The sequence below is a fragment of the Taudactylus pleione genome, unplaced genomic scaffold, assembly GCF_031769625.1.
Source record: "Taudactylus pleione unplaced genomic scaffold, aTauple2 ptg000495l, whole genome shotgun sequence".
In the NCBI taxonomy this organism is placed as follows: Eukaryota; Metazoa; Chordata; class Amphibia; order Anura; family Myobatrachidae; genus Taudactylus; species Taudactylus pleione.
Window position 1 is genome coordinate 1,821,945 of NW_028284897.1, and position 16,411 is coordinate 1,838,355.

The 16,411-nt window shown below is 42.9% G+C and overlaps 2 protein-coding genes across 2 annotated transcripts in view; one reads left to right on the forward strand and one right to left on the reverse strand.

Annotated features, from left to right (window-relative positions):
- LOC148502512 (uncharacterized) overlaps positions 1 to 16,411 on the reverse strand; it is a 62,967-nt gene that overhangs the window by 16,513 nt on the left and 30,043 nt on the right. The window lies entirely within an intron of this gene.
- LOC148502513 (uncharacterized) lies at positions 1,181 to 12,092 on the forward strand. The gene is made up of 3 exons (XM_088449771.1): positions 1,181 to 1,275; positions 6,232 to 6,769; positions 10,420 to 12,092. The coding sequence occupies exons 2-3, from the start codon at positions 6,241 to 6,243 to the stop codon at positions 11,877 to 11,879; spliced, it is 1,989 nt and encodes a 662-aa protein (XP_088305897.1). The 5' UTR covers positions 1,181 to 1,275; positions 6,232 to 6,240; the 3' UTR covers positions 11,880 to 12,092.

Consider the following 16,411-nt stretch of genomic DNA (forward strand, 5'->3'; position numbering starts at 1 on the left):
GGGATGTGTCTGGGTGATGACTAGAGAGGTGACTGCTGGGAATGGGACATTATACAGTAACACCAGGGGATGTGTCTGGGTGATGACTGGAGAGGTGATTGCTGGGCATAGGACATTATACAGTAACACCAGGGGATGTGTCTGGGTGATGACTGGAGAGGTGACTGCTGGGAATGGGACATTATACAGTAACACCAGGGGATGTGTCTGGGTGATGACTGGAGAGGTGATTGCTGGGCATAGGACATTATACAGTAACACCAGGGGATGTGTCTGGGTGATGACTGGAGAGGTGACTGCTGGGAATGGGACATTATACAGTAACACCAGGGGATGTGTCTGGGTGATGACTGGAGAGGTGACTGCTGGGAATGGGACATTATACAGTAACACCAGGGGATGTGTCTGGGTGATGATGTATCATTGTGTGTGTCAGGTTCCTATAAGGTGTCAGGATGTCGCTGTCTATGGCCCTGATTCAGAGCCGGACGCTCTGACCAGAGCGCTCGCTCTGAATCAGGGCCCACTTCCATAAATATGGAGCGTCCTCCTGGACGCTCGTATAGCTGTGGGTCACCACCCACAGCCTATACGAGCGTGCAGGATGATGGTCGCGATGGTCTTGACCATCGCGACCATCGCCAGTGCGACCAGAAGCCTGCGGTTGAGTTTCTCAACCGCAAGGCCAGGAGTGATTTTGGCTCTATCAGAGCCAAAATCACTCCCACTGACATTCCTTTGGGAACGCCTCCGTCTGGCTGGCACGCCCACCAAAGGGGGCGTGCTGTCAATCAACATCGACAGCACGCCCCCTTTGATCAGACACAATGAGCGAAGGAAAGTCCTTCGCTCGTCGCGTCTCGCGCATGCGCACGACGGAGCTCCCTTTGTCGTGCGCATGCGCAGTGCACACCATCGACCCACTTGCGAGCGGACAGTCGCTCGCGAGTGGGTCTGAATGAGGCCCCGTGTCTCCATGCAGGAGGGGGAGCATATAGAGGAACACAAGGATCTGTACAAGAACGTGATGATGGAGAATCACCGGCCCCTCACATCACTGGATAAGAGGAGACTGTCATTTATTGTACAGGGTAGAGCAGGTATGGGGGCCCCCTATATACACACATCATCTGATAATCAAATTTATACAATGTACCCAGTTACTGTGTGTCTCCTACAGATGGACCCAGTAACAGAAATACCCCAGAGAGATGTCCCCATCCTCTTTATTCACAGGATTGTACAGAGAGTCACCGGTTTACCAAGGAGGATCAGGTAGGTGGGATTTAGTTCTCCCCAAATAGCAATATACAAAGTGACTTTCTCTGTCAGTGCTCCATGGCAGTCCCCACAAAGGGTAATGTCTATAAGGAGGCTTCTCCACATCACCTGTATCTTTTCCTGTTTAGGTCAGTTAGTGTGTATGGTCTCTTAAACAGAGGCTTACTTCTCTCATCATTCCGGGCTGTAACAGAGACTTACCTCTTTCATCATTCCGGGCTGTAACAGAGGCTTACCTCTTTCATCATTCCGGGCTGTAACAGAGGCTTACCTCTTTCATCATTCCTGGCTGTAACAGAGACTTACCTCTTTCATCATTCCTGGCTGTAACAGAGGCTTACCTCTTTCATCATTCCTGGCTGTAACAGAGACTTACCTCTTTCATCATTCCTGGCTGTAACAGAGGCTTACCTCTTTCATCATTCCGGGCTGTAACAGAGGCTTACCTCTTTCATCATTCCTGGCTGTAACAGAGGCTTACCTCTTTCATCATTCCTGGCTGTAACAGAGGCTTACCTCTTTCATTGTTTCTGGTGGTAACTAGGGAGGTGCAGGCTCGGATAGGTTCGAATTTGCACGCCGAGTTCGGATTTTTTGTCCAGGAATGATGATGTTTGTCCATGCAAGATGACGTTTTGCCCGTTTCTGAGTCCCGTTTTTTTGAGGGAAAAATCCGAACTCGGCGTGCAAATTCGAACCTATCCGAGCTTGCACATCCCTAGTGGTAACAGAGACTTATCTCTCTTCTCGTTCCTGGCAATGCACCATATCAGTTCTACAAGCTGAGGACGGGCAGTGTGACCCGCGTGCATCACTGTAAGTGAGTGATGTAACATAAAGCACCTAAACTAAACAGATCGATGCACTGAGGATGCACACGCTCCGCAGCACGATGGTAGCGCCAGGCCGGATGCCAGAAGCCGGGAACCTTGAGCTCTCTACAGTGATACCGTTCTTGCTGCAAGGGTGTAAAAAAAACCATGTCTGGAAGCCGTTTGGAGCCAGAGCCTGATCTCACACACTTGGAAGTCCCCCGCCAAAGGTAATTCCCTAAATTAGGGGGTGTCCATATGCTGTACCCTGATACATATTGATTAGTGTTTCTCTTCAGTGCCCGTGAAGAGTCTTTGGGGGAGAAGACAAACAAGTGACCACATAATAAGCTCTGTGCGGCCTGTGATGGGAGGTTTCCTGCACACAATGAAGGAGTACTGTGTAGCACACACAGGGCCTGATTCAGACCCGCTCGCAAGCGGGTCGATGTTGCCCAAGTCCGCATGCGCACGACGGAGGCTGCTCCGTCGTGCGCATGCGCGAGACCCGGTTTTCGTTGGGGAAGCCGTCACTCCGGGGTCTCGCACCAAAGGGGACGTGCTGTCGATGGTGATTGACAGAACGCCCCCTTTGGTGGGCGTGTCGGGGGCGTGGCTGCCCAGACGGAGGCGTTCCCATGGGAACGCCTACCGTCTGGGTCCGGCCCCACTGACATCCCACTGACACTAGTGATGTCAGTGGCAGTGTTTTTGGCTCTGATAGAGCCAAAAGCACTCCGGGCTTGCGGACAACGAGACCCTACCGCAAGAGTCTCGTCGCAAGCCCGATGGTCGCGATGGTCTTGACCATCGCAACCATCTTTTGGCCACTCGCATAAGCTGTGGGTGGTCACCCACAGCTATGCGAGCGGCCAGGAGGCCGCTTCAATTTTAATTAGGACGGCCCTGATTCAGAGCGAGCGCTCTTGTCAGAGCGTCCGGCTCTGAATCAGGCCCACAGATCCCAGGATATGGGATGGAACCAGCCTCCAGGACAATTTATACAATAATTTATATGAATGAGAGAAGCTTTTATTACTAAGGAAGATCTTTGTTACACAGGGAGGATAGAAGAACAAGGGGGAGATGTATCAAACAGGGCTGTTGAGTTGGTAACCGAAACCTTAGACTCTGAGTCCTCGATTTTACTTAAAAGTCATTGTTGAAGGTTTGGCTTACCGACTCCATAGGTAAATGCTGATTGGTTGCTATGGGCAACTTCTCTACTTGACCACACTTAAGAAGCTTTGATACATCTCCCCAAAGCCTGGACTCAGGGATTCCCCTGATTAGTAGAAGATTCCTCTATAGCTGGATCTGATGACAGTGAGGAAACACTGATGATCTTTAGCTTAGATAATGAGGAATCTTTGCTGAGTAACATAAATCTATGGGAATGACGGCACTAATAACACCCACATTAGCAGGAGAATCTCTGAGGATTGCAGCCACAAGAACAAAGGTTCCCGGGAACATCAAGAGGTGGAAGATTTAGTCATTTGGGAATGGAATCCTGTGGAGAACACCAGTATAATGCTAAAAGACTTGTATGTATCCATATCTGTGTGAAGCTATTTTAAGCACCACAGCTTCATCATGAAGATCAGCATTAGTGGCCAGATGAACCACCTAGTTACGTTCTTTTGCAGCTGTTGCCCAATCAGAGACCTTTTGGATAATCTGTTTATTGCATGAAACCTTTTAGTCTAAGGAAAACTGGATAATGAAACCCTCTGGAGAAAAATCTTCTGAAAAGATCCCAGCTCTTCTAGGCTCTCTCCTCATGTTTACAATTCCTTCTACCTCAGCCCTTTTGGATCTTCAAAATGAAGACTAATACGCCAAAGCGTAGAAACCCACAATGTCTATTGTTATCCAATCTAACACCTGTAGGAGGCAGATTTTTGTACTATACACACATAGTTTATATGGATAATAGATAGTTTCCTCAGTGTCTCTCCAGCCCCCAGTGTCCCTCCAGCCCCCAGTGTATTTCCAGTCCCCACAGTGTCTCTCCAGCCCCCAGTGTATTTCCAGTCCCCACAGTGTCCCTCCAGCCCCCAGTTTATCTCCAGTCCCCAAACTGTACAGAATCCAGCAATAATTGTTTTCATACAAACTAAGAATCCTTCAGAATTCATGGAACTAGACAATCTACAGAACTGCCTACAACATTTACTAAGAACAGCAACAGTTGTCCCAGTTCCTTCAGGACAGAAGAGCAAAGGCTTTTCCTTATAGGAGGACATCAGGATCCTTTAGAGGAGACTAAACAACTATGTCAGTGTCAGACCGGTTTTGCATGGGAACAGTGAATTTGATCCTCTCTGCTATTGGCCAGGAGGATTTCCTCACACCATAGACCTGCAGGACGCTTCCTCTTATGTTGTAGTTTACCACAGGAAGTGTCTCAGGTGCTGGATCAGGGACGACATTACCAGTTCACCGGTCTTCCTTTTGGCCTGGCAACTGCTCTATGAACCTTTACAGAAATGCTGGTGCAGCGATAAGAGATCTGGGGCACAGATGTGGCACATCTATACATCATCCTGGTTATAGGAGAATCAGGACATGTGACAGACACCAAGAAAATACAGGTGATGGCCTTATTGCAGAAACATGGCCGGATTGGGAGGACAGAAAGTCAGCTTGTTCCCTCACAGCAAATACAATATCTGGGAGCACAAATACCATAGAGTACACAGTAACTCTGTCAGAGGAAAGGTATCTCACACTACAGCACTTAGCGCATGATGTACGGATTCATCACTGGTCACCAATAAGGAGAGTGCTGCAATTATCGGGAATGTTCTCAGCCATAGGAATAGTTCCTCCCGGGCAAGATGGTACCTGCACAGTCTCCAGCTGGGATTGGTTACTCTTTGGTATCACAGACAGCCTGTCATCACCTACCAGGAGATCTCTAATCTGGTGACAAGACCCAGGACTGAGGACACAGGGTATGTCACTCTCAGATCCATGGGCAACATCGATGACAGATTCCAGCTTATGTAACTAATATGATCACACAAAGGACTTGGTCACAGAAAGAAAGGAGACTCTATGTAGATGTACTAGAAATGAGAGTTGTATGGAATGCAGTTTAGCAATTTCATCCATAGTTATTGGAAAAGTTCTCAGGAGTATTTATAGAGAAGATACCTGGGGTGTCCATCATATATCACCAAGGAGGCACCAGAAGCAAAACTGTGATGTTTGAAGTAGAAAAACGAATAACCTTGGGCAGAAGAAACCCTACGATCTCTTTCAGAGTTCCATGTCTCAGGCAAGGAGGATAATGTGACAAATTGCCTGAGCTGTAGGTAAGTGGCCCCAGGATAATGGTCCTTGCACATGCACAGATGAACTTCCATAATGCTGGAGACTAGTGCTGCCCTGGTTACACTTCCTCTCAGCCAGCCGCTTTCTCACCAGCTTCTCATAGTGCCCAATTGGTACAGTTTACACAAAACATCGGTAACACATTCTGACATGGGAGGAGGAGCCGCATTATGGACCTAATTCAGCACTGATCGCTAATGGAAACGTGGTTCTGCTGCAAAATTATGCAAATGAATGCGAACACAATGACACCGCAGCACGATATAAAGATGCCAACTTCCCTTTACTCACATCCGTAAAGTCTGCAAAAACATCAGTAACATCTGAGCCTCCCGCACAAGGACAGACCTTACTCAGAAATTGTTAAACTTCCTGCACGCAGTGAGACCTCAGGCTGCATATGCCATCGCAAGGGCTAATTTATGCACGCCCCTGTGATAGCGTTCAAACCCAATGGCTAGCCTGCATTTCACCGACCACCCACACGGTACTTTGTCAATCACTCTTCCTCAGGTCTATGGACTGGCTGCGATCACTTTCCCAATCGCAGTGAGGAGTTTGCGCACGTGTACTGAGATGCATACGCATGTGCAGAACGTGAACATCGGCCATCTGAATGAGTTTTACCACTTGCGATCCATGCTGAATTAGGCCCCTAGAGAGAAAAAGATTTATAATGCAAGCACAGAGATCCAGTATTTCATATTATCATTATATTACACTAATATTCTACTAGATAATCTCAATGGAAAAGAAATTACTAGCGTGTAATTTTATTATTTTGTGGGTTATTTAGAATGAAAATATGAGTGATAATAAGGACGAGGTTATGGAGGGAGAAGAAGAGACGTATGTGACTGATATGAAGGCAAAAGATACAGAGGGAGAAGAAGAGATGTATGTGACTGATATGAAGGCAGAAGATATAGAGGGAGAAGAAGAGATGTATGTGATTGATATGAAGACAGAAGATATAGAGGGAGAAGAGACGTATGTGATTGATACGAAGGCAGAAGATATAGAGGGAGAAGAAGAGACGTATGTGATTGATATCAAGATAGAAGATATAGAGGGAGAAGAAGAGACTTATGTGACTGATATGAAGGCAGAAGATATAGAGGGAGAAGAGACGTATGTGACTGATATGAAGGCAGAAGATATAGAGGGAGAAGAAGAGACGTATGTGACTGATATGAAGGCAGAGGATACAGAGGACGAAGAAGAAAAGACATATGTGACTGATATAGTGGCAAAAGATACAGAGGAAATAGAGACATATACGATGGGTGATCAGCAGTGTAAGGAGGAGGAAATCCCTACATATATCAGCACAGGTGAGTAATAAACACTAATTACAAAAGAGTCAATTATTTTCTCAATTGTAACCGGTGTCTTAAATGTGTAGAGTTTGTATGTACTCCCATTTGTTGTATGCCTTTCCTTCCCCAGTCCAAAAATATACTTCTATGTTAATTATTCAGCCCGTACAATGATCTTTTTCTACACTGTCTTCAGCCCCTATTATACTCCTGCTCTCCCCCTCACATCATGTCACTGTGTGTTACCAGCCCAGAGATCTGACCAGTCTCCTCCACACACTCTCTGGTGTATCTCTTACATCAGGAGCCATCAGCCCCTATTATACTCGTGTGTGTGTGTGTGTGTAGTGTGAGTGTAACACAGACAAGACTGTCTGAGATCATGCAGCCACTGCCAGTTCCAAACTGGCTAATGCCATCTTAAGCTGTTTAGAAGAATGCTGTACACCCCAATAGTTAGAGCGTAGAAACACAGGATTATAATGATACATGTTATAGAGAAATTATAATACAGTCAATATAACAGGTGCAAAAACATGGTAATCACCATTCACAAGATCTGATTGGAAAGTTCAAATGATGCATCCGAATGCCTAGATCCTTGGTCACTGTGTGTAAAATCCAAATAAAGCACAAACAGCTGTTACAGGGTCTCCTAGTGAGAACGTGTGTGTGTGTAGTTTTGGGAGAAACTCCATATACAATACTGTGCAAAAGTTTTAGGCAGGTGTGGAAAAAATGCTGCAAAGTAAGAAAGTTTTCAGAAATAGAAATGTTATTAGTTTATTTTTATCAATTAATAAAATTTATAAAATGCAAAGTGAATGAACAGTAGCGACATCTAAATAAAATCAATATTTAGGGTTACATTTACTAAAGTGAGAGTTTTTAGAAGTGAGTTTTAAAAGTGATGTTGCCCATAGCAACCAATCAGAAACTAGCTATTTTCTTCTAGAAGGTGCTAGTTAAATGTTAAGTAGAATCTGGTTGCTATGGGCAACATTACTTTTAAAACTCACTTCTAAAAACTCTCACTTTAGTAAATTTACCCTATAGTGTGACCACCCTTTGCCTTTAAAACAGCATCAGTTCTTCTAGGTACACTTGCACAAAATCAGGGATTTTGTAGGATTATAGTCAAGTGTATGATTAACCAATCATACCAAGAAGGTGATAATGAACATCTTTTTTATATGTAGGTTGAAACAAAGTAATTAATTAACAGAAACAGTGTAGGAGGCTTAAAACTGGGTGAGGAACTGCCACACTCTGCTACAAAGGTGAGGTTGTGGAAGACTGTTTAATGTCACAGGTCATACACCATGGCAAGACTGGGCACAGCAACAAAACGCAAGGTGGGTATACTGCATCAGCATGGTCTCTCCCAGGCAGAGATTTCAAAGCAGACTGGGGTTTGAAGATGTGTTATTCAAGCTCTTTTGAAGAAGCACAAAGAAACGGGCAACGTTGAGGACCGTAGACGCAGTGGTCTGCTGAGAAAACTTTGTGCATCAGATGAAAGACACATCATCCTTACTTCCCTTCAAAATCGGAAGATGTCCAGCAGTGCCATCAGCTCAGAACTCGCAGAAACCAGTGGTACCTAGCTACATCTATGAGTTCGGAGAAATCTGTCCAGAAGTGGTCTAAATGGAAGAATTGCGGACAAAAAGCCATACCTTCCACGTGTAAACAAGGCCAAGTGACTCGACTATGCAGGAAAACATAGGAACTGGGGTGCCGAAAAATGGCAGCAGGTGCCCTGGACTGGTGAGTAAAAATTTCAAATATGTGGCTGTAACAGAAGGCAGATTGTCGCAGGGCTGAAAAGTGGTACAATAATGAGTGTCTGCAGGCAACAGTGAAGCATGGTGGGGGTTCCTTGCAAATTTGGGGCTGCATTTCAGCAAATGGAGTTGGGGCTTTGGTCAGGATTAATGGAGTCCTCAATGCCAAGAAATACAGGCAAGTACTTATCCATCATGTAATACCATCAGGGAGGCGTTTGATTGGCTCCAAATATATTCAGCTGGACAACGACCCCAGAAATATAGCCAATGTCATTAAGAACTATCTTCAGAGTAAAGAAGAACAAGGAGTCCTGGAAGTGATGATATGGCCCCCACAGAGCCCTGATCTCACCATCATCCAGTCTGTCTGGGATTACATGAGACAGAAGGATTTGAGCAAGCCTACATCCAGAAGATCTGTAGGTAGTTCTCCAAGATGTTTGTAACAACCTCCCTGCCGAGTTCCTTCAAAAACTGTGTGCAAGTGTACCTAGAAGAATTGATACAGTTTTGAAGGCAAAGGGTGGTCACACCAAATATTCATTAGATTTAGATTTCTCTTCTGTTCATTCACTTTGCATTTTGTTAATTGATAAAAAAATAAACTAATAACACTTATATTTGTGAAATCATTCTTACTTTGCAGCATTTTTATCACACCTGCCTAAAACTTTAGCACAGTACTGTATATTCATCATATATCCTCCGAACTCATAGCCTCATCTCACACAGCCCCACCTTGTACTGGCCGTTGCTTTGCTACCAGGACCCTGCATGATGTCATCACATCGGCTGCCCTGCCTTCTTGTCCCGGCTATTGCCTGGCTGTTTCCCATACAGCCCGGCAGCTGCAGCACGTTTACACAGCTTTGGGGGCTTGTCCCAGTGGGCATGCTGATTGGGTGTCTGCTTAGGTAAGAGGCAGTGAGGACATAACTTCTTTGTTATAGTATCCTGTCTGCCCTGGGTGCTGACCTGCTCCCTGAAACCTCCTGTCTGTTACTGGAATCCTGACTCCCCTGCACCTGTTCCTGCCTTTGTGTGCCTCCTGCTTGTTCCTAAACATCCGGACCTTCCTGCACCCTGTCCCTGGCTCCTGACCTGCCTCCTGTCCTGATTTCCTGACCTTCCAGCTGAGTACGTGGTTCATTCTCTGCCTGTTTGCTGACCCTGATCTCAGCTTCTGTTTCCTGGTTTTCAGCACTGGTCACCTGGCTCTGGTTTAATTGCACCCTGTTTTCCACTTCAGCTTACTCTCTGCTGCCACCTAGTTTCCATCATAAGGTTCTTCTATCTTAAGTATAAGACCTGAGGACATCCAAGTACCTGTGCGAATATAAATCTCTATGGGAAAGGTGGTTGCTATAGGTGAAGACCTCTCTGGCCAGACTCTAGAAGTTTGTGGATCCCTGGGTATGCCCTAACAAAAGGGACTTTCATTAGTACAAGATATTATATGTAATAAGTTATTAGCGCATTTATTTAGAGGATATAAAACCTCTACCTACAATAACACAATACAATACAACATGTTAAAATCAACATAATATTATCACTACAAATTTTCTCACTTTAACAATCACTTACATACAGTTACTGCATTAATGGAACACTAATAAAACCTGCTCCCGGCTCTATGATCCTGCGAGTCTCACTGAGAAAGAAATCTAATTCTGCTATAAATGTGCAGAGAACATGCACTGTTATACAAGAGCGGTAAGCATTTGCAGTTACAGCTCTTCTTTAATTACATCTCATGGATATTGCACATCTGGAGGCAGAATTATTTTATTCACCTTTATACATCTTAAATGTGAGGTTTTTTTTAATTAACCTTATTTTGTTAAAACCGTATATTTATTATATTCCCAACAGATGGCTGTAACAGATGGAATATATTGCAGGACCATCTAATTATATCTCCAGATTCTGAAATAAAAGATGACATCAGACAAGATTCTCCAGTTCTCCACAGTACAGATATGTCATCCCACTCTTCTGATATGTCATGTTCCCCTGATAACTCAGATATTGGTACATCTATTACAGTTCTCAGAGTAGATAATATATTTCCCAATAATATAGATGCCACATGTTCTACAAAGAGAACAAAGCTTATTGCCCATCAGCCAGCTAATATATTTGCAAAGCCACTTTCATGTCCTGAGTGTGGGAAAGGTTTTCCATATGAATCAAATCTTATTACACATCAGAGATGTCACACAGGTGAGAGGCCATTTCCATGCTCCGAGTGTGAGAAATGTTTTACACAAAAATCACATCTTGTTAGACATCAGAGTAGGCACACAGGTGAGAAACCATTTCCATGCTCTGAGTGTGGGAAATGTTTTACATATAAATCCAATCTTGTTATTCATGAGAGACATCACACAGGTGAGAGGCCATTTCCATGCTCTGAGTGTGGGAAATGTTTTACGCAGAAATCAGATCTTGCTACACATCAGAGAATTCACACAGGTGAGAAACCATTTCCATGCTCTGAGTGTGGGAAATCTTTTAAACGGAAATCACATCTTGTTATGCATCAGAGAAGTCACACATGTGAGAGCCCATTTCCTTGTTCTGAGTGTGGGAAATGTTTTACACAAAAATCACATCTTGTTACGCATCAGAGAAGCCACACAGGGGAGAGCCCATTTCCATGTTCTGAGTGTGGAAAATGTTTTACACAGAAATCATATCTTGTTAGACATCAGAGTAGACACACAGGTGAGAAACCATTTCCATGTTCTGAGTGTGGGAAATGTTTTATGCAGAAATCAGATCTTGTTACACATCAGAGAATTCACACAGGTGAGAAACCATTTCCATGTTCTGAGTGTGGGAAAACTTTTACACAGAAATCAGTTCTAGTTACACATAAGAAGAGTCACACAGGTGAGAGGCCTTTTCCATGCTCTGAGTGTGGGAAATGTTTTATACAAAAAGCAGCTCTTGTTATTCATGAGAGACATCACACAGGTGAGAGGCCATTTCCATGCCCTGAGTGTGGGAAATGTTTTATGCAGAAATCAGATCTTCTTAAACATCAGCGAATTCACACAGGTGAGAAACCATTTCCATGCTCTCAGTGTGGGAAATCTTTTAATCGGAAATCACAGCTTGTTACACATCAGAGAAGTCACACAGGTGAGAAACCATTTCCATGTTCTGAGTGTGGGAAATGTTTTACGCAGAAATCATATCTTGTTAGACATCAGAGAAGTCACACAGGTGAGAGGCCTTTTCCATGTTCTGAGTGTGGGAAATGTTTTACACAGAAATCAGATCTTGTCAGACATCAGCTGTCACACAGGAGAAAAGCATTTCTATGAGCTGATACAAAACAGGGTTGTAGTAACACTCCAGTCACACAGTATTATACCGTTTTAGGCTATCCATCTGCCGATAATTGGGATGTGTGCCATTAATATAATATTTTATTTTGAAACCTTATGGGTAGAATTGAGCTTTTTGCTGTTTTGGAATGGTGGAATAATGAACCAAAAAACTATTTCTTGACAGTGGTTAGAAAAAATAAAATAAAAAAATTCACTTTCTTCAATAAAAACTTTTTTTTGCCTATTTTGAGGAAATTGTTTTTCTTTTTAGGAGAAATAAGGAAATTAATGGTTTTTTCTTGAAAAAAATAAGGCATTTATTGTGTGAGCACTGCATAAATAATACAAAACAGAAAGACAGCTATTGTCACCACCACTGCAAATGAATTATCAAGCAAAATACACTATAATCATGTTTAAGGGGCTTATCCAAGCAGATAAATTTGAACAACGAACGATTTATCGTTCAGTCGTTAAATTTATCTACTAATGGATAGGCTCTGATCGATAAAAATGCACGCTCCCGCAGCCGACAAATTGGGTCTTTTGCCTCTCCAACATGTTGGTCAATTATCGTTTATCGCTGACAGATATTAGAAATATCTGTCGCGGTGAACGATGAACGATTTTTTTATGAAAATGAATAGAAACATAAAAAAAATCCACTCTCAGAATGATGTCATGCGATATCGTTCATCATTTGCAAAAACTGTCATGTACATGTCAGATATCTGTCACAGCAGCCCCAGGAATTTTCAATAGATAAATCTTTTGTCTTTCAGAAAGATCTGGTAATGGATAGGTCCCTTTATATTTCCATCAAAACATCTAAGCTTGTAGCCCAACGTCCAGGGTTCCTGTTTATCTGCAAGTTCTCCTAACGCTTTATACACAAACAGAGCAAAGAGAAAGAAAGCAGACTCTTGTTTTAGGGCATTACTTGTTATGTAATTTGAAAGTAGGTAACACAACATTTATTATCACTGTTTAAAATAAGTTCGGACAAACATTAAACATGTAACATATATTAGTACATAATAGGGTAAATCATGAATCAACATCCCCTTAAATGTGATCTAATACCCTGCTGCGAAAAATAAAGAGAATTTACATCTATATCTCTTATTTAAGGCTAATTATATGTTTAAAAACTGTGCCTTTCATGTAAAGGTCCCTGATGGTATGCGACCACTTTTTATTTTATACTTGTTTTAATAAATGTTTTATGGTTTTACAATATATACTTTCCCTACTCTTGTATTTTATGGCCTTCTGATATTGAGGGGTATGGTGTAAGGACCAAGTGGAGAGACCAGGTTGTTTTAAGCTTTGAAGAGGAATCGTTATTGGAGCACAGGCCATTATTGGACTACAAAAGAGTGACTATTGAAGCATAAGATTGCTGTATCGTTATTTATTTTCATATTTATGGGACAAACTGGACATATTTGCACCCGCACCTTAACCTAAGCGCTTTTTACCACTTTTTTATTATGCACATATATTTGTGATTGGTGAAGATCACGCAGGTCATCAGCTGCTGGGTGTGGCGTGGATTGCAAACATTTAATACTGTTTTTTATCGAGTTTGAGAAACAACGCGCTGTATCATTAGGATCAGTGACCTTAGCTCCCCTTGAATTAAAGATCGCCCGAATCTGTTCCCTAGCCATTTTGTCTCTTAACTTCTGAGCTAGCATTCTTCCTGCTGTCTCCATGAACATAATATCTCTGTTTCAATTTAAATATAGTCCTATGAACCCCCCCCAAAGCCAACACATTCCAGTCTTCCTTAGCTTTAAGAAGTTAGCGATAGATTTTATTGTTAAGGGGGGAATTTTTATGTCTAGCATCTAGATCAGCTAGTTTTACTTCTAAGTCTGCCTGGGTTTTAATAGCTGCTTCCCTAAGTCTTGCCACCGATTTGATTGCTGTAACTCTCGCCACCGCCTTTAGTGTGCACCAATGGTTAAATAATGAGGTGTCCTCTGGTTTATTGGTGTCCAAATATGTTGTAAGAGAATTAAGAATATTTTGTATAGCCTCTGAATTAGTCAACAAATGGTCACCTAGATGCAACGTTCTAGGGGGTGGTCTTGTGAGAATCCACATCCCAGTGTAAAACAAGAGCCGAGTGGACTGACCACGCTACAGGTAAAATGGTAGCCTTTCTAATTTCCCATAAGGTCCATTTATCTGACAGTGCTAGGTCTATCCTCGAATAGGAGTGATGTACATGTGAGTAAAATGTATAATCCCTGGCCGTAGGATTCTTCACCCTCCAAACATCATATTCTAATAATATTCTATTAAACTCTTTAGAATGATGCTTGACCTATTGGGGATGTAATTTACTAGTGGGTGTAGATTTATCTAGTGTTGGGTCTAGCACCATGTTAAAGTCCCCGACCAGTATAACTGGACCCTTGCAGCATTTTTGGAGGATGGAGCAGAATGTCCTACAGAATAAAGTTTGTTTAGCATTTGGGGCATATACCGTAGCTATTGTAACCACTTGATTTTCTAATTTCCCTATTAAAATAAGGTACAGGCCATTTGGGTCTGTAATTTGTTCATCTAACGTAAATTGACAGGAGGTGATCATAGTATGGCCACTCCAGCTTTTTTTTGCGGACCATTTGACATATAAGATTGGGGGTAATAAGAATTAAAGAATTTCGGAGGGGCTGAACTAATGAAGTGGGTTTCCTGAACTGCCACTATGTGTGCCTTATGTTTGTGGAAAAAGTGAAGGGCCAGTCGCCTCTTGTTGGGAGAGTTCAGCCCTTTAACATTTAAGGACAGTAAATGAACCATTGTGTCATGTTGAAATAACGATGTAGTGACCCATAGACTACAGTAAGTTGTACTAGATCTGCATATTTTGTACCATTTAAAAAAAAAAAAAAGCAAAATAGGAAACACAGATGTATAATAATAGCAGGAGAAAAAAACAGAAACATAAAAAAGAGAACAAAACATACAGGGGGAAAAAACAGAATAGCACCATATAGGAGCTAGAAAGGACCACCTCCTAAGGCGGTACATATGAGAAAAGTAGGGGGTAGCGGCCACCCCCCACCACTCCAAATTACAACAAAGTTAAACTATATGTCAACATATAATTACCAATTATGGAATAGAATAAAGATAAAAGAGGAAATTTACAAACTGATCCGGCATTATCTTAATTTACTATATAGGTATTGGTATCAGATTAACAAGAACTGTGTTGCTTACAAGATGAGCAACAATTGAATCGTACAAATACTTTGTATAATGTCCACTTAGCTTATTATAGCAAGAGCCGGCATTATGTGCTCGGAACACGGCGTCTTTGTTTAAGACCAATCACGTTCAATCCGCGGACTTTTGGATAATTTTGCTGAAATGTCCTCTGGAGTTTAAGAAACCAGGAGTTGGATACCATCATCTGGTGAAAAAACAACTGTGGTGGAACCGTTTTGACTATCAGCAGTTTAGTAGGAAAGTCCCACCGATATTCTCCTTCTGAAGAGCCCTTGTAACAAGATAGAATGATCTGCGTTTGGCTAGTGTAGGAGCAGATAGATCTCCAAAGGGTTGAAGATTACCCAGAATAGACACGGAAGTTTCCGAGGGTCTAGCAGCTCGCAGGACAGCTTAATTTATGTGAAAGTAATGCATTCGCATAAGAGTGTCTCTGGGTGAGCTTTCCGGGGCACTTCTTGGTTTAGGTATGCGGTGGATGCGGTCTATCAGAAAATCAGTAATGGACACTGTAGGAAGTAGTTTCATAAACAGATTTGTGACATATTCCTTGAGATCTGTATATGATACTGATTCGGGAATACCTCGTATTTTTAAATTGTTACGTCGGGACCTATCTTCCATATCCCCGACTTTATCTCTCAGAGTGGTGACCTCTGTTTGGCGCTGCTTATGTAACGTTATAAGATCATTGTGTGATTTACTGTAACTACTTCTTAATTATTTTCTAAATGATCTGTCCGATCTCCTAAAATGTCCACTGATTGCTGACAGGACTGCAGTGCTGCTTTACATTCTGAGGAAATGTCCGACTTGAAGGAAGCCAGGAGAAGCTTCATGGAGTCCACCGTTAAGGATCTCCCCTGCTCATGACAGCGTTACTAGACGCAGCTATGTGCCTCTCAAGTTTAGTCCCCGGCTCCCTGCTGGTAGCTAGGCTGCAACCCGCAGGTTCGACTAAACGACCCCTGATTCCATGGTCTTCTGTAGTCGCTGCCGCTGGGTATGTGTGGGGACCTCTGGGGAAAAGGATGTGTTTCACTGGTCTCCATCTGGCGTTAATAGCCAGTTATCTCCGTGGCTGCCTGTTACAAGTGCCAGTTGCTAGGAGACCCAGACGTCAGAGGATGTCACATGTTTCCTCCTAGTGCTGCCTGATTGGCAGCTGATCCTATTTGAACTTTCTGGACTGTCACCGCCCTGTCAGCTATAGAGTTTTCATGTGAACTTTTGGTTATGCAACTTGCTTTCTGTGCATCCAGACTTCCAGTTATAAT

What these genes read in the sequence shown, in the direction of transcription:
- LOC148502513 (XM_088449771.1), top strand. Translation starts at nt 6,241, where the DNA reads ATGAGTGATAATAAGGACGAGGTTATGGAGGGAGAAGAAGAGACGTAT. An exon ending in CCCTACATATATCAGCACAG is followed by an intron (nt 6,770 to 10,419) that starts GTGAGTAATAAA and finishes TATTCCCAACAG; the next exon opens with ATGGCTGTAACAGATGGAAT.